Here is a 25822-nt window from a genome sequence, read left to right on the forward strand (position 1 = left end):
TTCAGAGGTGAGTTATCGGCCTGTAAGTCTGTGCTGCTTTGCCTGGCTAGCATTAGCTAGATGCTAAGCGCTAACTCTCTCAGAGGTGAGTTTTATCAGCCTGTAATCTGCTTGTTTACAGTGTTAAAACAAGCTACGGGGGACGAATCGCTAGCTAATATCTCACTGTCTTACCAGAACATGCAGGATTACTCAGTGTAACGCTGTCGTTTAAGTTTGGGTTAACTTTACTAGTTTAGGTGACTAGCTAGCGTGCTAGCGGATAGCTATGCTAACGCTGGTGCAGCAAGCCTTAGTGGACATCTGGAAATCTAAGCTTACTGTAAATAAACTGAAGCACGTTACTCACCCAAATAAACAGTTTTCAGGAGAGGAATCTGTGTAGATTAATATCCAGCACTCGTTTGACTTTGAAAGAGCTAGATTTGTATACTGAGACGCTCCACCGGCAAGCGACCACCCCCGGTGGGGGAAGGGAAACATGGCGCCACCCCTGTTCACTTTGATATAGGCACCCTTTCTAGTGTCACTTAACGCGCCTTATAATGCGATGCGCCCTATGTATGGAAAAATAGCAGAAAATAGGCGTTCTTTGATAGTGCGTCTTATAATACGGTGCGCCTTATAGTCCGAAAAATACGGTACTCATAAAATCTACTCAGTTACAGTAACTTGAGTAAATGTAATTCATTACTTTCCACCTCTGCTTGTGCACTGGTCTTGGACTAAAACCCTACTGACACAAAGTTCCTCATAGTGTGTAGCATTGGATTTTACTAAATTTTGCAATTTTACTTTTTGTATTTACAAAAAAAAAAAAAAAATTTTAGTATTTTAGAATAATTGTTACATATTAGGCTGCACATCTCTGCTATAAATTAACTTATTATCTCCATCATCTAAACTGTATAGAAAGTTCAGAAGCAAGTGAAATGTGTGCAAATGTTGCAACTCACCCTTATTAACAAATGTTCTGCATTGTAGTTAATACTAAGTTAACTATTTGAATTTCTTGTCTTTTAATGTGTTTGAGAGCATCAGTTGTAAAGTTGTGAAGAGGTAGAGATGGTACACAGTAATTATCTTGATTTGATTAATGTTCTGATCCATATTATGACAAGAACTACTAAGTAAAAAAATACTTTAAGAAATGAAGGTAAGGCAATCTCAACCATTTCAAGAATTTGGAAAGTATCCTCAAATGCAGTTGGAAAGACCATCAAAAACGTTATGATGAAACTAGCTCTCATTAGGACCGCCCCAGGAGAGGAAGACCAAGAGTTACCTCTGTTGCACGGGATAAGTTCATCAGAGTTACCAACCTCAGAAATCGCAAGTTAAAAGCACTAAAATGCTTCACAGAATATTTTGGTTTGTTTAACACTTTTTTTACAGTATGAATTCAGTATTCATTTACAATGTAGTAAAAAAAATAAAAATAAAAACATTGAATGAGAGGGTGTGTCCAAACTTTTGACTGGTACTGTACTTGAAAATGATGGTTCATTCTTAGCACCAGGCCATGTCTGTCATACCAAAACATTTGTCTTCAGGCAGACTAAGGCTAAAATCTAACTTCTGTTGAAAATGGCAAAAAAAAGAAGCGCACCACAAAAATTGTTTTTGAACTAGAAACTATTTGATTACTTAAAAAGTTCATGTTAATTTAAACCCTGCATTAGTTTATATGCCTCTCTCCACCAGTGATGTCAGTACTTAGTAACGCGTTACTCTAATCTGACCCTTTTTTTCAGTAACGAGTAATCTAACGCGTTACTATTTCCAATCCAGTAATCAGATTAAAGTTACTTATTTAAGTCACTGTGCGTTACTCTCTCTCTCTCTCTCTCTCTCCACCTCATCTCCTCCACACACACACACACACACACACAACTCCCTTACCCATTCCCCTCCGCTCTTCCCCAATCACACGCGTCTCGCTTTCTCCCCTGTCTCTCTCTCGCGCGCTCGGCGTGTCTTTAGTTTCCGCCCGTTTTCGTTTTTCGCCAGTTCTCGGCGCCCTATCTCTTTATTAAAGCGTTTTTTTTTTTGCGGCCGCGTCCCAATTCACTAGCCAGGGCAGCGGTCTGCCACAAATTTGATTGGCAGAGGAGAGCATTTAAAGATTTTACACCACACGTTCGCTGTGGCGCAGAGCGCACAATACCGTAAAGACAAGAAAAGTTCCGGTGTTTTAAATAAACGCTGTCAGAATTAAATCCTTCTCAGTAGTTGGGTCCGGTATGGGTCCGTATTGGACAACGTCTGGGTCCGGACCCGGACCCCAGTCTGCAAATATGTGATCCCTGGTCTAGACCATACGCGGTTCTGTTTTATAAAACCACTCCTTGCTGCCCTGCAGAGAACAACAAGTTCAAGGTTCAGTTTTACAGTGTTAAATATGTCAGGTCAAGAAAGACTTTCTTTATTTTATATATTTTTTATAAAAACAAGTATTTATGTTCAGTAAAATCAAGAAAGACATATTTTATTTTTTTATTAAAAAAAATTGTTAATTTTTTTATTTTTATAAAAAAAACTTATTTTTTTAGGAAATAGTTCAACTTAATAGAGATAAATTGTTGATGTTAAAATGCATTTTCCAATAAAGGGAGTATTGGCAAAACTGGTTATAATGTTTATGTTAAGGCGGCGGGAGGTGGTGTCTGCAGCTGCTGAAAGTAACTGATAAAGTAACTTGTAAAGTAACTTAGTTACTTTTAAAATCAAGTAATCCATAAAGTAACTAAGTTACTTTTTAAAGGAGTAATCAGTAATCGGATTACTTTTTCAAAGTAACTATACCATCACTGCTCTCCACGGCATAAATTCCTCACAAATAAAATGAATGAACCTGTGTGGGTGTGAAATATTTTATTCATGAGGGAATTATATACACACTGGATTCCTCTAGTCATCCTCTAGCCCCTCATCAGGGCTCAGTGTATCAGTGTTTCTGACCACATGACTTACGTAAGATGGGTGCGTGATTGGTCAGGGTAATGAAGTTACTCTTATATAGCACCTTTCTAGAAACCCAAGAATGATTTACAAAAAAGCACCCATCAACATGAACACACACCAGTGAGAAGCGGCAGCCAATCAAGCACAGCATACTCTCAACCGGAAACGACCGTCCACCTGGAAGATTGTCATCTGCATCAGGCAAATGGGGCCCAGGACGGAGTGCCAATCACAGTCATACACACATTTACACAAGCATTTACACACACACTGGACAATTTGGAGTATCTAATTTTTCTAAACAATTTAGAGTATCCAATTTACCTGATCTGCACTGTGGGAGGAAACCAGAGTCCCCATAGGAAACTCTTACACACACGAGTAGAACATGGAAACTGCACCCAATTAGGGACTTGAACCCAAGACCCCAGCACTGCTAAACTATTTTACAGTAGATAAAGTTATATAATCAAGAGAAACTGAAGTATGGGTCCACTTACAAAATCACTGTGTTTAAATCTGTACACATTAGGTCCGGTTTTGCATTTCCAGGCTAAATAACACAGACTGAGCCAGAGTTGCATCAGACTGGATTAATCTAAGCCCAGTTCAAGCCTAAATGCTCGGTTCACATCCAGGCCGAGTGCCCCATGTGCCAACATCCCGGTTGCTAAGTATAATATGACAGCTGGCCTGAGCTTCATGTGCCTACACCCCGGGGAAGTGAAACTAGGTTCTGGTTGCTGCCAGCTTATAATGAAAACCTGCAGTTCATTCTGGAGAAGATGAGACACACCTGGTTTAAATAATTATCACTTGAACTAAAAAAGTCACACGTCCGTTTTAGCTTGGGGTTACGCAATTAAGGGAAACTCCCTTTTAAGGCTTAATACCAGAACATACCCGAGGATACAGGTTCCTCCTCAAAACAACAAAGCTGCATCCTCATCCCCGCCCCTGTCTGTCCTCAAAAAAAGGTCAAGACTGTGGGAGTTATGACCCAGCCTGCACTAATCTGCTGGGCCAGCTAACCAAGACAACAATCCTGTTTTGTTTCAAACATATCCAGCAATTATCCTTTATCAAGTTTAGGTCCCTTGAGATGAAAACCTCTATTTGAGGAAGATCTGGCCAAGACAGAACACCATTTCCAGTTACAGAAAATTGCAGCAGGCAATTTAGATAAACACATTCAAAACAAACACATTCACAATGAACATGAAAGTACACCAGACAGACACCGCAGATAGCAGAAACTACTTGAGCATTTTTTCCAGGCCAAATAGCACACACTGAGCCAGAGTTGCATCAGACTGGTTTAACCTAGGCCCAATTTTGGCCTAAAAGCTCAGCTCACATCCAGGCCGAGTGCCCGTCGTGCCAAGACCCCATTTGCCAAGTATAATATGACAACTGGCCCGAGCTGCTTGCACCAACACCCTGGTTGACAAATATAATTTGACAACTGGTCCAAATATAACGCGACAATCGACCAGCACTGCCTGGGTCAAAACCTTGGTTGACAAGTGTAAGACAGCAATCAGCCTTGAGCCACCTCCGCAGTTGCAGAATATAAAATGCCACTTTTACCAACAATTAAAATATAAGCCCAAACCGCTTGTACCAACACTCCAGTTGCTGAGTATAATATTGGAATCGGCCAACACTTTATTTTTATTAACCTTTTTTTTTTAAATGGCCACTTTACTCAAATGTTTACATGTAGTAAAACATAACGTGCTTCCAGAACATTCATAAAATGGACATAACATGCTTAATGAATGTATTTATTTGCAAATAAAAGTGTGAAATTTACCCATATCCACTAGTATAGATGTAATACTGTAATACGGTGCAACTTTTGTATGAACTCTACCAGGAGCAGTAAAGCCAAGTACAGCGTTATACAGGAGTTTCAGTGATGTTTCTTCAGCACATTAGCATTAGCCACTAACCACAGCGTTAGCTCTTTCACCGTTCAGAGGTAAGTGTATTGAACTGTAGTCTGCACGTTTTTTATTGTAAACAAGCTATATGGAACCAACTGCTAGTTTATAGCACCCTGGGTGAAGAACACTAGAGGTTCCTAAGTCTAACGCTATTGAGCAGCATTCACTAGCGCTAACAGGGGCTGGCTAGCGCTTGCTAACTGCATATAGCACTCACCCTTGGACAAAACACTAAAAAACTGGGATTCTAAGCTTACTATAAATAAATGGAACGCTTTACTCACCCAAATGAACAGTTTTCAGGAGAGAAATCTGTGTAGATTAATATCCAGCAATTGTTTGATTTTTTTATTTATTTATTTATTTATTTTTTAAGAATTGCAGTTTTGTTTACTTAGGGACCTACCAGCAGTGAGACCTGCTAAATTGGAAGGGAAACATGATGACGCCCTTATTCACTTCAAATATCCATTCTTACTAGTGTCGCATAATGTGCTTTATAATCCGGTGCACCTTATGTATGTAAATAATCCAGAAAATAGACATTCAATAATAGTGCATTTGAGAATGAGAATAGAGAATTTGAGAGGAATTTGAGAGGAAAAGCTCTCAGCTTTCTACCAGAAGTAGAGACCGGCTGTAACTGTCAGCACTAACTGTGACAAAGATCCCGCAACTTCTGACTGCTCTGCTGCTCCCTTTATAGCCATGTGCCCAGGTGTTGGGCATTGAGCCTGATTGCTGCTCAATGTTGGCCCCTATTGGCCAGAGGCTGACTAGCCACAGGATCAACCCTATACACTGTGAATGTTATTGTATGAACACACCAGATTGTGGAACTTTTAACATGTTTTTTATGCAAATAACTATTTTACCAATTTTTCCCCAACTTCTTGCCACAATACACTGTTTAAACAGAGGCTATTGACATAAGCGTGTTTTTTTAACAGTGTTTAGAAGTATTATATAATATATATATCGAAATATAGAATCTCATTACTCACACTGTCTTTCACCCCCTCATTGTCATGTTTGCACACACATGCTGCAAACAGATCATGCATAGGTTAAATAGATTAACAACCCTATAAATACGCAGTGGTGTGTGTGTGTGAGACAATAAACTGGATATAAAATTTAAAGAACTGTGATATAAAGGATCTAACCGGCAATGTAAAAAGGAGTGTTCAGAATGTAGCTTGAACATTTACACATTGACATCTACACCACACGCTGCATCTGCAAAGCCAGCAGCACTGTGGATGACCCCACCCATCCCTCATATGGACTTTTCCCTCTAATACCATCCAGCAAAACATACCAGAGCATCTATGCCTCCACTACTAGACTCTGCAACAGCTTCTTCCACCAAGCAATCAGACTCCTTAACACTCAGAGACAGAGCTGAACCCCCATCACACACTGAACATACCCACCCCATCCCTTTTCACACACACACACGGACTGTACTGAACCCACCCACGACTCTTTGCACACTGTACTATCTTTATCAATATCAGTAACATTTGCTGCAAATTCTTTATACCACTAAGTACTGTATTATTAACCTCAGTAACTGCTGTGATCATGTATGTTCTATATGTTACAGTATGTTACACATCTCTGCACCTTTTCCTTACTATACACATTAATATCCCGTCTTGGTACCGCACTGTCCTGTCTTTTAAATTGTCTCTTGTTTGCTGTATTATTGTGTTTATTTGTTGTTCTAGTTTTCTGTTGTACATTTGTTACACATTGGCACTTTATGTTTATGTCTATATTGTATTGTTGTTCCATTTTGCTTCATGGTTCCAGAGGAACGTCCTTTCACTGCACTGTGTACTTGTACTCAGATGTACTGACAATAAAAGCCTCTTGAATTGACTCTTGAATTTTCATGCTCTGAAATATAGGTAGGTCCTATGGCAAATTGCAATTGGTCACTAGATTCTCAATAAGAGAAATTCTGAAGGCATTCTGAAGGAGAACCTGTATCGTCCCATCCAAATGCCCAAGAAGTTGTAGGATGATGCTCCTAGCCTGCAGGTCATCATGACTGCCATGCCTCAGAGTAATCATACTAAAGTTGGTCAGGGCAGAAAATCTAACAGAAAGAACGTCGGGAAACAGCAGGAACACGGGGTTGATGAGCAAGTTCCTGCCCCAAAGCTTTGGAATTCTCACCCTGACCGGACCACTCCCCAACACCACCAACTCCCAGAACTCCCAGCTAATTCACTTCCCCTCCGTCTAAGTGGAAGCTGCTGTACTTCCTCTACCCTGCTAAAGGAAGTGCCAGAATAAGCAGTCGAGGAGCTGGACGTAAGCACCTCTGGTTCTGACCGCTGGCCCCGCTCAACCTTTCTGAAGCAGCAGCCCGACTCCATCAGATCCCTCACTGGAGCACTGTCCTGAATCTACAGCATGGATACCGGCCGCACCGCCTTCATCCTCATCTACTGTCTTCTCTTCATCAGTAAGTAAAATAATTTATCACTTTATTACTCAACTGTTAAATAAGGGTCACAAATTAAAGTATTTGCAAAAAACAAAAATATTTATTGTTAAATTGTGTAAAAAGTAATCTTAACTTTAGGTTGTAAGGTTGTAAATATAGCATATAGAGCATATAAACTGCCAACAACTAATTTAAAGTAAATAGCAAAAAATATACACAATATGAATTGGCTTTCAAAAATATCGCAATATCTTGATATATCAGATTTTTGGAGTTATTGCGTATGATGTGACATAGCACAACCCTATTGATCAGTATAAAGTCTGCTTGTAAGTTTGAAGGAAGCTGCTTGCCATTTTTAAAAAAATAGCAATTTTAAATAAAACTTTTAATTTAAGTTTTTATATTGGTTTTATACATGTTTTATTGTGTTTGCACAGTTTTGACATCCTTAAAACATTAGTTTGAATACTCTAAATTGTGCTCTAATTTATTAACTCTTTTGGGGAAAATCACTTCTATATTTGAGAAATACAACCTAATTAAAGGCATTACATTTTTTGGAGTGACTCCATTAAAATAACAATTATTTTTTATTATTTTCTGGAAGAACTTTTCACTGAAGAGTTCTTTAACAGACTATTTTTGTAAACAAGGAGTTTGACACTGAAGAATCAGAACATATCAGGAACATCTAAATGATGTAAAGCATCTATTCCGCTTAACGCATCGTTTAGAAACCTTCATTATAAACACTGTGTTTGAGTAACCAGTGTAGTAAACACACCAGTTTCTGTTTAAATCCTGTGTTGGAATTTAGAATTAGATGCACTTAAGAGAATTTTGCAGTTTATTTTTTGTAAGTGTGTAGGGATGTTTCAGTGCAGGTGGAGGTTCCATCTTTTCCTTGTGCTTACTGGATGTCTTCACCTGATTAGTATGTTTTAGGAACATTCAGCAATATTACTAAAAGGTTCTAGGATTAGCCTGCAACAACACACGAAAAATGTTCCGGAAAGGTCAGGAAAACATGTTCTGAAATAATGGTGTGATCTTTAAAAAGGTTAGAACATCTCTACTTACAACAGTCATTACACCTTCATTCTATGTACTACAAACCTGAGTGGGTATAAAGTATTCCTTACATAAAAACAGGTGTAAAACTCATTTTGGCGCTCATTTAGAGATATATACCATTTTTTTTTCTATTTTAAACAATTTGATGCTTTTACACCAATAGAAAAAAAAATACATTTTAAGGGTTTAAAATGTTTTTAGAGCTTTCTGTTCACAAAATCATGTTTTCTGCTGGTTGTGAACTCATGTATGGTACTGTGTGTAGGGCTGCCACCTTTCAAAAATGAAAATAAGGAGTTAAGTATATAATCAATCAATCAAACCAAAATAGTACAATAATAATAATAATCTCTGTCCCAAGCCCTGAAATATTTTGGCAAAAGCACAACTACATAGGATATTGATCATTATTGATTATTATTGTTAGATTTAGTGTTTGTGTGTTTTGGAAATGTATGGAGATGCAGAACAAATTGGTCCAATCCCACATAAAGGATAAGTGCGTATTTTACGGGACAGATGTCAACACTAACTGAAGAGTACTACAGTAAACGCTTTTTCCTGAAGTGTTGGTTTTGGAGGAAAGAGTGAAGAGTGTCCGTAGAGCTGTGTGTGTGTGTGTGTGTTTATTTTGTTTGTGAAATGGTTAGAGTGGGCTTTTTCTCCTCTGGGTTTTGATTGGCTGTGGAGATAGCTGGTGGGAACTGCTTTGCCTGCTCTCTCTCAGGGGACAGCAGTATTGTCCAGCAAGTGAAACCCCAGTACAGCCAGTACTCCACAAATCTCACACCATCATTAAACAGATAACCAGGGACTGAACATCTTTAATAGAACAAATAAGAAGGTGAACGAATATACGTTCTCTTAACCCTCGTGAAAGAAAAGACCTGAACAGTCCAGTTACATTATATATTTTTTAAAAATACATGTGTTTAATTGCAGTAAATAACTCATAATAGCATTTATGTTATTGAAATAATGGTTACTGAGCAAATTTTTGTAGTTTCTGAGTAATTCACAGTATTAATTGAGTAATTTACAGTGTTTACTGAGTAATTCATACTATTTACTGGGTAATACATAGTGTTTACTGAGTAATTTATAGTGTTTACTGAGTAATTTATAGTGTTTACTGAGTAATTTATAGTGTTTACTGAGAAATATATAGTGTTTACTGAGTAATTTATAGTATTTGCTAAGGAATTCAGAATATTTACTGAATAATTTATAGTGTTTACTGAGTAATTTATAATGGTTAGTGAGCAATTTATAGTCGAAAGCAGATTTAAAGTACATATTTATATAGTATGTTTTACTCTTTACTAATAACCCATTTATAAAGTATTACCTCCTTTAGAGTAGTTTCTATGTAATGTCTATGATCAAAATGACTACTGAGGATTTTTAGTATGATTTTCAATTAATTCATATTGGTTACTGGGCAATATGTCTTATAACTTATAACTGAATAAATACGTCTTAAATAATGCATATTTTATGCATCTTGTGTGCATGTATGTATTGTAAATATTTTTCTAACTACTTTTGAATTGTTAAATACTGTTAATCCTTCTATTATCACTGTTAAACATTTCTTAAAACTATTGGAGTAATTTATTTGATGTCCTGTATACTTTGTATGAACTGATGTTCTTTGATTGGTCAATTGGACCCCAGGATGTTTTAACTGACCTCAATAATAAAGGGTGTTAGTAGATGTGAGGATAACAGGAGGGTTAAACACAGGCCAATTTGCACTCGAAACATAACCGTCGTTTCTTAAAGTTCAAAATAACAGGAAGGTTGGGTTAGGTTAAATAGCAGTTAGTGATCAGGTACAGGTTTATGAATAAACCTTTTTTTGTTGTTGTTTAAAGCATTCTTGACTTGAATGAAAAAAAAAACTAGAACAAACTGATTGAACTTGACTGATTGAAAAATTGTGACTCTAAACTTATTAACATGACCATCCATTAAAAGGTTCTTTAGACATCCAAAAGTGGTTCCATTGTGGCATCACTCAAGTAAATTTAATTTCAAGAATTAAGCACAAGAGCGAGTGTTATAACATGTAATATTGGCAGTGCTGTGCTGCATTCGTAGGCACGAGGCCTAATCACTCCGTGAGTTAAAGTATTTCCATTGCTGCTCTGTTTGTAGCTGCGCTGTTTGGCTTTTAAGCACTGCATAAATGCTTAGTTATCTGTATGTGGTGTAACATGGAGTAATATACATGAAGAGCTTCGGTTATAGTGCATTACTGGCTAATAATGTCCCTCATAGAATGCCTCTCAGCCAATCACACTGCAGGGTCGGAACTAACTGTGGTATAATATACGATATCCAACAAAAGTGAGTATACCCCCTTACATTTCTGCAAATACTGACGCATGGCAGTTTTACAACATGATAACGACTCCAAACACACCTTCAAGATTACAACTGCCTTGCTGAGGAAGCTGAAGGTAAAGGTAAAAAACTGGCCAAGTATGTCTCTAGACCTGAACTCGACTGAGCACCTTTGGGTCATCATTAAGTGAAAGGTGGAGGAGCGTGAGGTGTCCATCCACCAGCTCTTTGATGTCAGAGGATTCCAGTAGGAGCCTGGGCAGTTCTGGTGAATCCCATGCCCACGTGGGTTAAGGCAATACTAGATAATAATGGAGGCCTACTTTGGGCACTTTAAGGTGTACTCATTTGTGTTGTCAGCCATACGATAGATACATTTCAGGACACGGATGTTGAATTGTATTGTCATATGTAAATGCAAAGGCATTTTTAAATGTATAATACTTACTGTTCTTACTGATTTTTGTAGCAAACAAGTCTTCTGCCACAGAAGAGCCAAATGCATCTGCAGAACCTGGTGAGTATACACTGTTCATCCCATTAGCACATCGCTTTAATTAGTAGCTTAATTTAGTAGAAGCAAAAGCTGCGTCAGCTCCAAAGTCAAAACACCCAGCTCTTTCCATCAGCCGAGGCCCACTGCAACATGGCAAGCAAACCAATCAACTGCCTAGAGCCCCGAGCTGACCTGGGGCCCCGGAAAATGCCTGGTTTTATATATTATATATATATATATATATATATATATATACATGAAGAGCTTCGGTTATAGTGCATTACTGGCTAATAATGTCCCTCATAGAATGCCTCTCAGCCAATCACACTGCAGGGTCGGAACTAACTGTGATATATTATACAATATCCAACAAAAGTGAGTATACCCCCTTACATTTCTGCAAATACTGACGCATGGCAGTTTTACAACATGATAACGACTCCAAACACACCTTCAAGATTACAACTGCCTTGCTGAGGAAGCTGAAGGTAAAGGTAAAAAACTGGCCAAGTATGTCTCTAGACCTGAACTCGACTGAGCACCTTTGGGGCATCATTAAGTGAAAGGTGGAGGAGCGTGAGGTGTCCATCCACCAGCTCTTTGATGTCAGAGGATTCCAGTAGGAGCCTGGGCAGTTCTGGTGAATCCCATGCCCACGTGGGTTAAGGCAATACTAGATAATAATGGAGGCCTACTTTGGGCACAATTTGGGCACTTTAAGGTGTACTCATTTGTGTTGTCAGCCATTTAGACATTAATGGGTGTTTTTGGTGTTATTTTCAGAGGGTAGTAAATCTATACAGCTACATAAGCTGTACACGGACTACTTTCTTATATATCTAAGTTTAATTTCTATGCTGTTGTCCTATGAAAAGATATAACAACATACTTACAGAAATGTGAGAGGTAGACTCTCTGCTGTTGGATACTGTAGTCCATCCCTTCACATGTTCGTGCCATCTTAACTGGCCAAAGCCAGAGAGATACATGCCTTAGAAGCCTCATCCCTAAGAAGATAAATCAAGAGTAATTATAATTAGCGTTGGGCCAGACAACAAGGGAACAGAAACACTGTTCATCTTGGAAAGAAAACACTGACAGGAAGCAGCCAATAGCCTCCCGGGAGTGAAAGAGGGCTCCACAGGATGCAGCTTTTCACAGTTGTACTCATAGGCAGAGGATGTGTGGACTGGAGGATGATGGAATGCTGCGTTTTGGCCATCAGATGCAGAATTGAAGCAAATCAAAGCAAATCATCTTTTGTTGCAGCATCAAATAAATCACATCAGTCTGTTCCAAAGAGGAAAAGCTCAAAGGCTCACCCTCTGATCTCAAAGTCAAAGCTCATACGATAGATTCATTTTAGGACACGGATGTTGAATTGTATTGTCATATGTAAATGCAAAGGCATTTTTAAATGTATAATACTTACTGTTCTTACTGATTTTTGTAGCAAACAAGTCTTCTGCCACAGAAGAGCCAAATGCATCTGCAAAAAATGGTGAGTATACACTGTTCATCCCATTAGCACATCGCTTTAATTAGTAGCTTAATTTAGTAGAAGCAAAAGCTGCGTCAGCTCCAAAGTCAAAACACCCAGCTCTTTCCATCAGCCGAGGCCCACTGCAACATGGCAAGCAAACCAATCAACTGCCTAGAGCCCCGAGCTGACCTGGGGCCCCGGAAAATGCCTGGTTTTATATATATATATATATATATATATATATATATATATATATAATTCAACCAAAAACACAGGCTGTATGTAGCTGAGGTAAAAATAATGTTAGAGAAGGAAATAGAACAAGGATATCCTGAACAATTTAAAATATTTGCAACTCTAGATGTTTTCATTAAGTGGCAATTTTTTTGCTGAAATTGTGGACAAATGCATGCAAGTCAAAATACAATAAAAGCTTTTTTTTGAGGGGCCAAAACACACAGTAATATGATAATGACTCATCAGGTAACTGCAAAAAAATACTGAAAATATGTGCAGACATATGTACATATGGACATGATCCTGATCTTATCTTTATTTAGTCAGTGCTGTTTGAATTCTATGAATTTTCAATATTTTTGCAAAAAAAAATCCCTAAAACTTTAGCACAAAAAAGCAAAATACATAAGAAGACCCAAATCAATTAAATAAAACACATTTTTGGGCTTAAAGGAATTGTGGTTCATTCCTCCATTAAAAAAGATTAAGATTAGGACTTTGACTTAAATATTCCAAGAAAATAATGTTATTATTCTTTAATAACATTAAAGAAGTTTAGTAGAAGCTTAGTAGAATTATGTTTACAATATTTTTTTAAGGTCATTGTCTTCCTGCATGACCCACATTACTTTACGATTCAGGTCACAGACAGATGTTCTTATATCTTACTTCAGAATTTGCTGGTATAACATATAAGTAATTGTTCCATGAGTGAAACATGGTGCATATGCAACAAAACAGATACAAACCATGATACTACCACCACCATGTTTCACAGGTGAAATATGTTTTTTTTATGCAGGAATGTAGTGTTTTTTCTTTCTCCAAATATAACATTACATAATATCTGGTTTGTATGTCTGTAAGCCAAAAGGATTACATGTGTAATGTAAATTGTTTAACCATTTAGGACAGACAGCCGCTACAACATCAAATCCTTTGGGTAATTGTAAGTCTGCTGTTTTTATCTCAGGAGCACAAAACTACTACTAAACTACTATAGTTATATTTGCTTGTCACTTAACCTGAAGTGTGCTGATAATAAGCAGATTTAACAAATTCAACATTTGATAGCTAGCATTCTTCATAATACAGATTGAACTATGTATTTCTTAACTCTGTATATAATCATAATAAAAATGCTTATATTCATGTTGCTATAATCTACATGCTAACATCCTAACCCACTCTCATCTCATTCTGTTGTTTTTGCATCCCTTATTCCTTCTGTTCACAACTTTTTATTTTTCGCACTGTAAAGCACACTGGATTATAAGGGGCACTATCAATAAACGTCTATTTTCTGGTCTATTTTCATACATAAAGCCCCCTGGATTATAAGACGCATGATGAGACACTAGTAAAGAAGAGGGGTGTCACCATGTTTTCCTTCTAATTTAGCAGTTCTCACCACTCGGTGGTGAGACATGGAAATAAATCTAAGTTAAGTTAAGTAAACAAAACTGTAATTCCAAATCAATTGAGCGCCGGAAATTCATCTACACAGATTTCTCTTATGAAAACCGTTTATTTGGTTGAGTAAAGTGCTCATATTTATTTACAGTAAGCTTAGATTTCCAGATTTCCACTAGCGTTAGCCGCAGTTAGCAGCTAATGCCGCCTGACAGTGCTACACTGAGAAACCCTGACTGTTCCGATAAGCCAGGGCGATATTAGCTAGCGGTTTGATTTAACACGGTAAACATGGAGGCTACAGGCCGATAACACTTATCTCTAACGGTGAAAGACCTAGCGCTTAGCGTGATTAGTGCTTAATGCTAATGCTGCTCCAGCAGTGCTAATCTGTGTTAGCAGCACGCTACAGGCTGATAATCCTCACCTCTGAACGGTGAAAGAGCTATTGCTTAGCTTTTTTAAGGATTTTAAGTACGCCTTAAAGTGCAAAAAATACGGTACTAATTTTCAACAACCCCTAGCAACCACCTACAACACAACTTTTAAAATACACCCTTTCAGACATTTTTGTTTGTCACTTTAACCTGATGTTTGCTGGCTAATAATACTTTTTTCATTCAGCACCAGGGACTTCTAACACAACAAATCCTTCAGGAGGATCTGGTGAGTCTGTGTTGTTTATTTTAATAGCACACTGATAAACTTGTCTAGTTATGTTTGCCACTATATTGTTATCTAATTTATGTTTTTCTTCTTCATCTGCTCCTTCTTCGGTAGGATTTTCTCCTACAGCAGTGGAAGCTAAAGTAGGATCTAGTGAGTCTGTGTTGTTTAATTTAGTAGCACACTGCTAAATAGGGGTGTGACGAGACACTAATGTCACGAGACGAGACACGATTCTGGGTTCACGAGAACGAGACGAGACGAGATTTAAAAATAAAATTTTAAAGAAAATGTCAAAAATGAAAAATCGCTTGAAAACTAGAGTTTTATTTGACAAAATCATATCACGCAAACTTAACAGACTGGTTTCTCTCACACATTGATTCTATAAGAAATAGAAATAAGAAATAGAATAAAAAAAAAAAAAAAAACTTTTCTAGGTCTTATATAGTGCAAACAATAAGTGCAAACCACAACCTGTCATATTAAGCCTATGGTTTGTGTTTTTGTCTCCTAAATCTCTTGTAATTTAAGTTCAAAAAGAGAAAGAACGTTTTTTTAAATACAGTACACAATACAACTGTCTGAAACGCATAGGGGCGCTGCACTCAAGGGGGTGCCAAATGAAAGCCCCAGATAAATTTTCTCGCAGGAGAAACAGCCAATCAGCTTGTTGGTTCTGTCATTACTAGCGCGGTGGATCTCCTCCACCCCCTCCCCCCGGGGGCGCTAATACTAGTTGCACTCCTGCTGTGTTGCCAGATCCCGCTTAAAAAGTCCACACTAAACTTTTTTTTTTTCCAGCGAGACGAGAAATATCGTCATGTTTTAATATCACAAGATCTCGTCACACCCCTACTGCTAAACGTTTATACTTGCAACAAACAAAAAAGCAGTTTAAAAGATACTAACACCATACCAACTACAAATTGTTTTGTCTGATTATGTGATTGTGTCTGATGCCCATCAAACTGCATGTATCTCTTTAGGGCAGGTTCCTAAACTCTAATCCACAGTTATACTCACCTACACTGGTTTATTTGTTGTTGTTTTTTTCCATCACATCTTTCTCCCATTCACTCCTTATTCATTTTCACACAAGCCCAAGCTATAGGGCTCTATCTCTCTCTACATCCTGTGCAAGGCATTTCACAATGCTCATTGCTACCTTACACCCTGCAAACAGTCTGTTTTCACACCTTGTGCCTAAATCGTTTTTTTCTATTGACCCAGCAAAACCTGCTATAATACATAGCCAAACTAACCGCTCTCATTTGTTTTTTTGTTGTTGTTCTTGTTTTTTTTATCCCTTATCGCCCCTATTTACTCCCATAATATTTTTTTTATAACTCCTAGCAACCACTTGAAAATCACAATCCACAATCTCAACCTTTTTGCAGTTCCTTCAAATACACCTTTTCAGTTCCATTTTCTGTCATTTTTGTTTGTCACTTTCAACCTTTAATGTTTGCTGAATAATATTTTTCTATCATTTAGCATCAGCGCCACTTGCAACAAGTTCTCCAGAAAATAAATCTGGTGAGTCTGCGTTATGTGCTCTGGTTTGTTTGTTGTTTTTTCATTAACCCTTCCCCCCTATTCACTTCCATTCATTTCTACACAAGCCCAAGCTATAGGGCCCTATCTTACACCCTGTGCAAAGTGTGTTATGATGCTTATTGCTACCTTCCCCCCCACAAACAGTCTATTTTCACGACTTGTGTCTGCTTTGTTTAAATAGTGACAGCGCTTATGAATATATCTATGTTTGGGTAAATTTCTGTAATCCCTTTTTCCTCCTGTTCTCTCCCATTCCTTTTCTTTCACACCTACAGTTTCATTTTCCCAACAGCCATCCAAAACCTGCTGTAATCCACAGCTATTTATAATAACCCCTAGCAACAACCTGGGAATCCAAATCCACAATCATAACCTTTTTGCGTTTCCTGTCACTTTAACTTTTAACATTTGCTAGATAATAATATTTTTTATTATTCATCACCAGCATCCTCTACAACACAGAGTCCTCCAGGAACATCTGGTGAGTCTGCTTTATTTGCACTGCTTTATTTGTTGTTTTTTTTTTGTCACTCCTTCCCCCCTTTCACTTCCATTCATTTCTACACATGCCCAAGCTATAGGGCCCTATTTTACACCCTGTGCAACGAGTGTTATGATGCTCATTGCTACCTTACCCCCCATAAACAGTCTATTTCAATGCCTTGTGTCTGAGTCATTAAAACAGTGACAGCGCTTATGAATATATCTATGTTCAGGTAAATTTCTGTCATCCCTTTTTCCTCCTGTTCTCTCCCACTCCTTTACTTCTACGTCTACAGTTTCATTTTCCCAACAGCCAACCAAAACCTGCTATAATCCACAGCCATACTAAACTCTCATCTGTTTGTTTGTTTTTTTGCTATCCCTTATCACCCATATTTACTCCCATAATCATTTTTAATAACCCCTAGCAACCACCTGAAAATCTCAATACACAATCATAACTTTTTTGCGTTTCCTTCAAATACACCATTTCAGTTCCATTTTCTGTCATTTTTATTTATCATTTTAACTTTTAACATTTGCTGGATAATAATATTTTTTCATTATTCATCACCAGCATCTTCTGCAACACATAGTCCTGCAGGAAAATCTGGTGAGTCTGCTTTATTTGCACTGGTTTATTTGTTGTTTTGTCATCACTCCTTTCCCCCATTCACTTCCATTCATTTCTACACATGCCCAAGCTATAGTATATCATAAATATATCATTTTTAATAACCCCTAGCAACCACCTGGAAATCTCAATTCAAAATCATAACCTTTTTGTGTTTCCTTTCAATACACCTTTTCAGTGACATGTTCTGTCATTTTTGTTTGTCACTTTTTGTTTATCATTCAGCATCAGCGTCTCCTGCAATACAGAATCCTCCAGGAAAATCTGGTGAGTCTGCGTTATTTGCACTGGTTCATTTGTTGTTTTTTCGTCACTCCTTTCCCTCCATTCACTCCCATTCATTTCTACACAGATGTGTTATGATGCTCATTGCTACCATACACCCCAAAACAGTCTATGTTTTATGCCTTGTGCCTGAATCGTTTAAAGAGTGACGGCACTTATACACAGTGTGAAGGTGCACGAGCAGGTCATTTACGTGCTGCTGCATGTCCTTGTGTGTGTAATAAGCTGGGGTGTATGCCTGAGTTGCCAATATGGCAATGAACCTTTAAAGCTTGGCTGTTGTCTAGGTTGTATTCAGACAATGGCAAACCTTTTTTTTCTCTGCTGAGAAGCGCAGAAGTGCTGCAATGTAAAATAGCAATCCGCCAAAGTCAGAATTCACCTGTCTTTTAAAGGGAATGTGAGGCAAGTGACACACTAACCGACCATGTTTTTCATAATTCCATAAGTTTTTATTAGGAACATTAAACAATCTGCTTGGATGTTTAAAACATGTAAATAGCAGTTAAAGCATATCAATGGCAAGTTAAAAAAATAATAATGAACTGTAAAACTATAAAATTACAGTTTATAGTCGCCTATATTACCATAACCTTTTAACTTTTTAACAGTAAATAAAAAAATGGATCATAGAAACCTATGCCACTTGTTCTTGGAAATGTTTTATGTGGTGGTCTGAACAAATACTGCCTGAATTATTTAATTTATGATTTGTACTTTTTTTTACATCAAATAAATAAAAGTAACTATGTAACTTTTACTCAAAGTACATTTTAAATTGAGTACTTTTTAAAATTTACTCGAGTAGATTTTCAGATGGGTACTTTTACTTGAGTAGAATTTTAGCAAAGTAAAGGTACTTTTACCTAATTACAATTTTTCAGTACTTTTTCCACCTCTGCTCAATCCACATTCTTAACCTTTATGCATTTCCTTCAAATACACCTTTTCTGTTACATTTTCTGTCATTTTTGTTTGTCACTTCAGCCTTTAACGTTTGTGGATAATAATATTTTTATCATTTAGCATCTGCATCTCCTACAACACAGAAAACTCCAGAAGGATCTGGTGAGTCTTCGTTCTGTATTCTAGTATCACACTGCTAATCTTCTTTAGCTATGGTTGCAACTAATTTATATATTGTTCTCCGATTTATAATTTTCTCTATTTTCTTCTGCTTCTTTTTCTTCTGTTGGATTTTCTACTTCAGCACTGCCACCTGCAGTAGGAGGACGATCTGGTAAGTGTGTGTTATTTAAACTAGTAGCAACACTGCTAAACATCCTTAGCTATGGTTGCACACAGCAGAGCAGTTTATAAGACACTGACACCATTCCAATGCCTAGATTTTCATTTCATCCCAACAGCCAATAAAAATAGTATAATCCACGGCCACACTAAACTACTTTCAACTGCTTGTTGTTTTTTTTATCCCTTATTTCTCCCATTTACAACAACGTATTTTCAACAACCCCTAGCCACCACCTGGAAAATAAACCCTTCAAAGTTTCCTTTAAATACATCTTTTCTGTCATTTTTGTTCATCACTTTAACTTTTATATTTACTGGAACATAATCTTTTTATCTATTTAGCATCAGGGTCTAAGGCAACACAGACGCTTCCAGAAGAATCTGGTGAGTCTGCTTTGTTTATTCCAGCAGCACACTGATGAACTTCTCTAGTTGTGGTTGCGTCTATATTGTTATCAAATTTATATTTTTCTCATTCGTCTTACTTTTTTTTCTACTGGTCTAAGCCCAGGCCCAGTTCTGAATATTGATACAAAATCTGTTTGTTTGTTTTTTTTATTTCTGTTTTTTTCTTACTGTAATAGAGTCCATTACTTAATATTTGTATTTTTAAAATTTGTTCTAGATTTTTTGTTAGAACTGCATATATGAAACATAACAATTTTAATTAAATTAGCATTTAAATTATTTAAATGGTTGAAACAGACTTGTAGAAACAAGACTAGACAAGAAACTAGTTTTGTCTCCAGCACTCAGAACTCAACACTCCTACATTCTATAAATATTCAGTGGTATGAAAACTTTTTGGCACCCCTGATCATTTTAATGATTTTCCTTTATAAATCTTTATTTTGTTGTTTGGATCATCAATTTCAGTAAAATCATATAGCAAAAGAACAAAGTAATATTTGAGTGAAATTAAGTTTTAAATTAAGATTTACAGAAAGTGTGCAATAATTCTTTATACAAAATTAGGCAGGTGCATAAATGCGGGCACCCTTGTCATTTTCTTGATTTGAATACATTTAGCAGTAATTATTGAAACACACTGCCAAACAATTGTTTGGTAAGCATATTAACTCATTGTACTCAGTACAGCATAATGCTAAATTAATGAATTGTTTGGATTGACTGATATTGTATGAATCGTATGTATGAGTATTAATCCATATTCGTGCCAATAAAAAAAATGCCAATACACATTTACAGGAATTTCAGATAACTGCTAGCAATACTGATAAGATATGCAGAAAAGCCCCGTGTCCGAAACACAAGAAGAATATTTATTTTGAGAATAAATTTGTAATATTTTGATAATAAACATGTAATATTTTTGGGAAAAAAAAACATACAGAATGGTATTTCAAGATTACAGTTAAAATATAACAAGAATAAAGTCATAATATTTTGAGAATAAATATTAGTAATATTTTGAGAATAAAGTCGTAATATTGGAGGGAATGGAGGCAAACTACTTGGGCTGCCAGTTTAAGTTTAAGAAGCATTTTCTGCTCATGATCTGTTACAGGGCTGCTGTGATTATTATAGTCAATAACATTTATAACCTGTTGCTTATGATTGGAAAATTATCCTTTTCCTCCGTGCTTCTGGTGTGCCTACTGTTTCCTCAAAATATTGAAACTTTACTCTCATACTATTACGACTGTAATTTTGAAATGCCATTCCATACGTTTTTTTTTCTTTAAATATTACAAGTTTATTCCCAAAGTCGACTTTTTTTTTTTTCCATTTTAAAGGAAAAAAATATATATCCCAATGTCATCAAGCTAAGAACAGTTTACTGCTAGATATGAGCGATAAGCTGTGTTGTTTTTAGCTATTAGCATTTTTTTCCAATACAACAAAAGGCTAGTTTACTAAACTTAGATTAAGACAGGACTGGGTGCCTCCCTGTTTTAGACACATGCAATTTCAAGTGAGTAATGTCAGCCATTTTACCATTTTAGCAGGCAAGTCAGCTGCAACAGTGGAGCCTAAAGCAACACAACCTGGTAAGACTGCTTTCTTTATCTCATCATCACACTTTCACAATCATCTCCTTTTAGCTACTGTTTGCTGTATTACATTTTTTAATCCTTTGGTTTTCATTTAGTCATTTTAAATGTATTTAAGTTATTAATTTAACTTTCTATGGCAGAGTTTTGCCTGAGCCAAACAAACAATGTTTTGGATTTGCAATTATACCACCCCTTTAATTTTTTACTATAATTTTTAATTATGATGTCTAAGACAAGTAAATTAGGGAAGGAAAATGGGTTGACAGTTCATTTAAGGGTGGAACCATCCTTCCAGGGACCAAAGCCACATAGTACAGTATATAAAAAGATAGGTACAGAATTACTTTATCTACTTATCTCAGCAATATGAGTGTTTTTACCCAAAAAAAGCACCACAAATGATTTGAACAGATCCAAATAAACATACATACAGTAAAATATAACTAGGAATCCTTATTTTATGCAGCTCACCTGATTTACCAAATTTACCAATTTACCAAACCAGTAGTTGATATGAAGAGAAATAGATATAATTCTATTAAACTCAGGTGAGGAGAGATTTTGAGATGGTTCAAGAAAAACAGTGCTGTAAAATTCTTATTTCTCCAGTCTCACATTAACTAATTCAGCACTGGATTAGAATGTATTGAATTGTTCTGAAATAAAGTCTGAAATATGTAAAAAAAAAAATTAAACTATGTCCAGGTAAAATATGACTATATGTGCAGATATATGTACACAGGGAAAATATCAAGTAAATAATATCTGTCTTATTACCATTCAGCAAAGCTGTCTCCCCCAGCAGGGATACCTAAAAGTGGAAAATCTGGTAAGTCTGTTCTGTTTATTCCAGCAACACACCAGAAATGCTGTATAGTTACTTTTGCAATCACCTTTTTATATGGTATTTGCAGAATTAAAGGTTTAATCTGAACTGAACAACATTAAAGTGCTGGCCAAAGTTCGAATTGTCATGGCTGGGGAGGATTCAGGCATGTGCAGATGCAGATAAAAATATACTTTATTAATAAAAGTATCAGACAAAGGGAATGTTCAAACAGAAAAGGGTCCACAATGGCAGACAGCAGTAACAGAGAGAAATCATACCAAGGTAGATAAACAGTCCAGAGGTCAATACACAGCAAGGCAATATCAAAGGGCAGGCAGGAATCAAGATCAGCAAACAAAACAAGGTCAAAACTGAGAAATAAACATAGGCAAAAGGATAACATGTTGTACGAGGACATAACCGTTAACGACTAAGAGCAAATACGCCCCTTTTATAGGGCTAAATTATGTGGCTAGTATTCAGGTGATCTGATTCCTATTCCTAATTCCTATTACTTTTGTACTTCATTATTGTAAGTCGCTTTGGACAAAAGCGTCTGCCAAATGAAATGTAATGTAATGTAAAAGTAAATATCATGTGCTGTGTCATGTAATCAGGACTGTGTGTAATGTCGGTGTGTGGTGCATCCTGGTCAATGTAGTCCAGAAACCACAGATCGTAGGCACAGCTGAGTGTGGGAGAGACCCACTTAGCTTTAAATTAAACCATTATGTTAGGTCTCAGTTTAACAGAGGTTAATACATTTCGTCAAGTGTCCATTACAATACATAAAATACAGTTCGGTTTAAATATATAAAGAATGTTTGATATTTAATATTCCAGTAGAAATGCCAAAAAACAGCAATACATTTACCTCAGCAGTGCTCCTCTAATCATTAATCTAATTCAGCTTAGATACATTTAGCTAGCAACCACAGCACTATAAATTGTGTTATAAAATGTACCTCAGTAGTGCTATTCTAATCATAAACCATTCATTACCTCAGTAACTATATTTTAGCCAAGAACCTTCCCTAACTGTGCTATTTATGTCACTTTTGAGTTAAATTCATATTTAGAAAGGCAGCCAGTTATATGTTAAACAAATACATGCTAAATGAGCTCTGCTCTGCCCTGTGTAGTTTGTATTTTACAGCGGGAAAATAGACAGATTGTAAAGGATTAATATAAAGTGTAATAAGTGGTGCTAAATGCTTTTTTTATTTTAGATCATTTCTGTTTGTTTATAATCAAATGTTCATACAAAAGTATAGATCAACTTGTGTTTTTAAATAGTGAAAATCTGTTGTGTCCAAGTTTTTGACTGGGACTTTTTTAAGTGACAATGATAAATCTTTCTGTTTAGATGATAATATCACTAACGAGACTGGAAAAATGCATGGATCAGCTGGTGAGTATCACTACAACCAGTACAGTACCATAGTGCCCCATTGCTGTGGCTGCTGCACAGGCGGTTTTTTATACAAAATAAACCCTTTAAACCTCATATAGCAAACTGTTATGCAGGTTATAAGTTTTTGCCACAAAATTGTATTATAGCTTGTCTTCAATCTTAAACTACGTACAATTTCAATAAGGCATAACGTTTATATTAAACCCCATTCGGATGTGAATAGTTTTACGTAGGTGTAATAGAGTTGTGTAATTTTACTAAAGGACATCTGGAAAACATATGATCAATTCATAAGGGATACGGAATCTTACCATAAATGACGGAGATCTGGCTATATATAGTAATTGTGAAATTTTAGTTTGAAAATTAGCAGGTTGCTTGTTTATCTACATGTTTAACTTCTATAAAGTTCTCTGGCTTATCTTCTGGATTTGAGCTTTACACCTGAGGTTTACCATAGACTTGAACAATCTAAGGTAACTGTGCCATGCACAAAGAAAATTAATGCTTCTTCGTGCGCCTCTGTACTTAAGGAAAACAGAGGAAAAACACATTTTGCAAAAAATATGACAGAATATGTTACACATTTTTTTCATCTTACAGAAGGTAAAAGGCAGCGGTGTCTTTACTGATGCAAAAGGACAGACTAAAAAACGAATAACATCCGAACAGCACTTTAGTAAGCATTTAAGCTAACATACTAAAATGATTTAATCAGTTGCCTAATGAAATCACACTCTCCCAGTAGCAAAGTCAAGGTAACTTTAAATTGATATATTAAAATAATAAATGTGCGATTAGTTCCAAAAAAGTTGAAAAGGTTGAAATATCCAATAAATTTCGCTCCACTTCACAATTGTGGCCCACTTGTTGTTGATTCTTCACAAAAAACTACAATTTCATATCTTAATGTTTGAAGCCTGAAATGTGGCAAAAGATTGAAAAGTTTAAGGGGGGCGAATACTTTTGCAAGGCACTGTATGTGCTGTGTGAAGCTGCTTTCATGCTCAATATGTACAATTTATGTCCATGAGGACATCCACACGTACACGTCGATAAATAGAATCGCATTTGAGTGAGTGGCGAGCACTGCACAAACACTTTCATTATGAGAAACATTTAGCATTGATTAGTAGCATTTTTTTTGCAATGCTGTGATTTGGGTAGAAATAAAAGTATATAATATATATATATATATATATATATAAATAATACAATAAACAATAAACTAATATGATTCACTCACTACAAAGAAAGATTTACAAGCTAAATTACTAAATACTGAACATACATGGTGCTCAAACCTTTTTTTTTTTTTACCCTTTCCAGTTTTGTTATTTTAGGGTGCCAAAACTACCCTAATAAAATTATTCTATTTTTTTTAAACCGAGTTTGCTTAGTACACACTGCTTCAACTATAGACTTTATTTCTTTACTTTATTCTACTTTGTTTTTATTTTTCCAGGACAGTGATTTTATGGTACCCAGTTGACACTGTTGTACTTTTTGTTGATGCATGTATATTGTTGCCAGTTTAGGCCATATACAGTTTGGGTTTTTTTTTAACTATATGCATATTTTTTTTTCTTCCATAGGCGAATCTTCTTCAACTCCAAAACCAGGTACTTTACTAATTCCTCTGTATTTTCTGTAACTAGAAAATTGTGGAGACGTTTCCTACAGGACAATTAAGACATCTGGCAATTTACACATCTCTCACTGAAAATCCCAAATCTTGTGATGAGCCCAGTGCTGTCAGATGAACCCACCTGATTCAACTCATCACCAAAAAATAAGAGGCCACTTAAAAATGTTGAGTTTCTTTGATTTTACCAAATCGAAAACCTCTGGAATATAATCAAGAGGAAGATGGATGATCACAAGTCATCAAACCAAATTAAATTGCTTTAATTTTTGCAATAGAAGTGGCATAAATTTATCCAAAAGCAGTGTGTAAGACTGGTGGAGGAGAACATGCCAAGATGCATGAAAACTGTTATTAATTTCAGTCATTTCTCATTTTCTGTAAATAAATGCTCTAAATAATTTTTTTTTTTTTGGAATTTGGGTCTGTAGTTTATAGAATAAAACAACAATGTTCATTTTACTCAAACATATTTGAGTATCATATCAATTTTTTCCAGAGCTGTATAAAGAATCTTTACGAGATTTAGTTTAGTGCAACCTCAAAATCATGATCAATATAAGGCTGGACTTTCATAGATTAACATTTCCATTTGGATTACAATGTTT

The 25822-nt window shown here is 36.3% G+C and overlaps 1 protein-coding gene across 11 annotated transcripts in view; it reads left to right on the forward strand.

Annotated features, from left to right (window-relative positions):
* Positions 1-7121: 7121 nt before the first annotated feature.
* LOC111194343 (uncharacterized) overlaps positions 7122-25822 on the forward strand; it is a 29703-nt gene continuing 11002 nt past the window's right edge. Inside the window, exons 1-17 of one of the 11 annotated variants that reach the window (XM_049482849.1) lie at positions 7122-7392; positions 11270-11317; positions 12750-12797; positions 13927-13959; positions 15054-15095; positions 15225-15248; positions 16593-16634; positions 17101-17136; positions 17716-17751; positions 17998-18039; positions 19084-19125; positions 19268-19297; positions 19651-19692; positions 21276-21320; positions 22111-22155; positions 23522-23566; positions 25165-25191. In XM_049482849.1, the coding sequence (XP_049338806.1) occupies positions 7341-7392; positions 11270-11317; positions 12750-12797; positions 13927-13959; positions 15054-15095; positions 15225-15248; positions 16593-16634; positions 17101-17136; positions 17716-17751; positions 17998-18039; positions 19084-19125; positions 19268-19297; positions 19651-19692; positions 21276-21320; positions 22111-22155; positions 23522-23566; positions 25165-25191 (679 nt within the window). In that variant the 5' untranslated portion in view covers positions 7122-7340. Of the gene's footprint in view, positions 7393-11269; positions 11318-12749; positions 12798-13926; positions 13966-15053; positions 15096-15209; positions 15249-16592; positions 16635-17100; positions 17137-17715; positions 17752-17997; positions 18040-19083; positions 19126-19267; positions 19298-19650; positions 19693-21275; positions 21321-22110; positions 22156-23521; positions 23567-25164; positions 25192-25822 lie in introns of all 11 variants that reach the window. The other 10 variants (XM_049482848.1, XM_049482847.1, XM_049482846.1 and 7 more) reach the window with 10 other exon arrangements.

This window comes from Astyanax mexicanus, chromosome 8 (genome assembly GCF_023375975.1).
Source record: "Astyanax mexicanus isolate ESR-SI-001 chromosome 8, AstMex3_surface, whole genome shotgun sequence".
In the NCBI taxonomy this organism is placed as follows: domain Eukaryota; kingdom Metazoa; phylum Chordata; class Actinopteri; order Characiformes; family Acestrorhamphidae; genus Astyanax; species Astyanax mexicanus.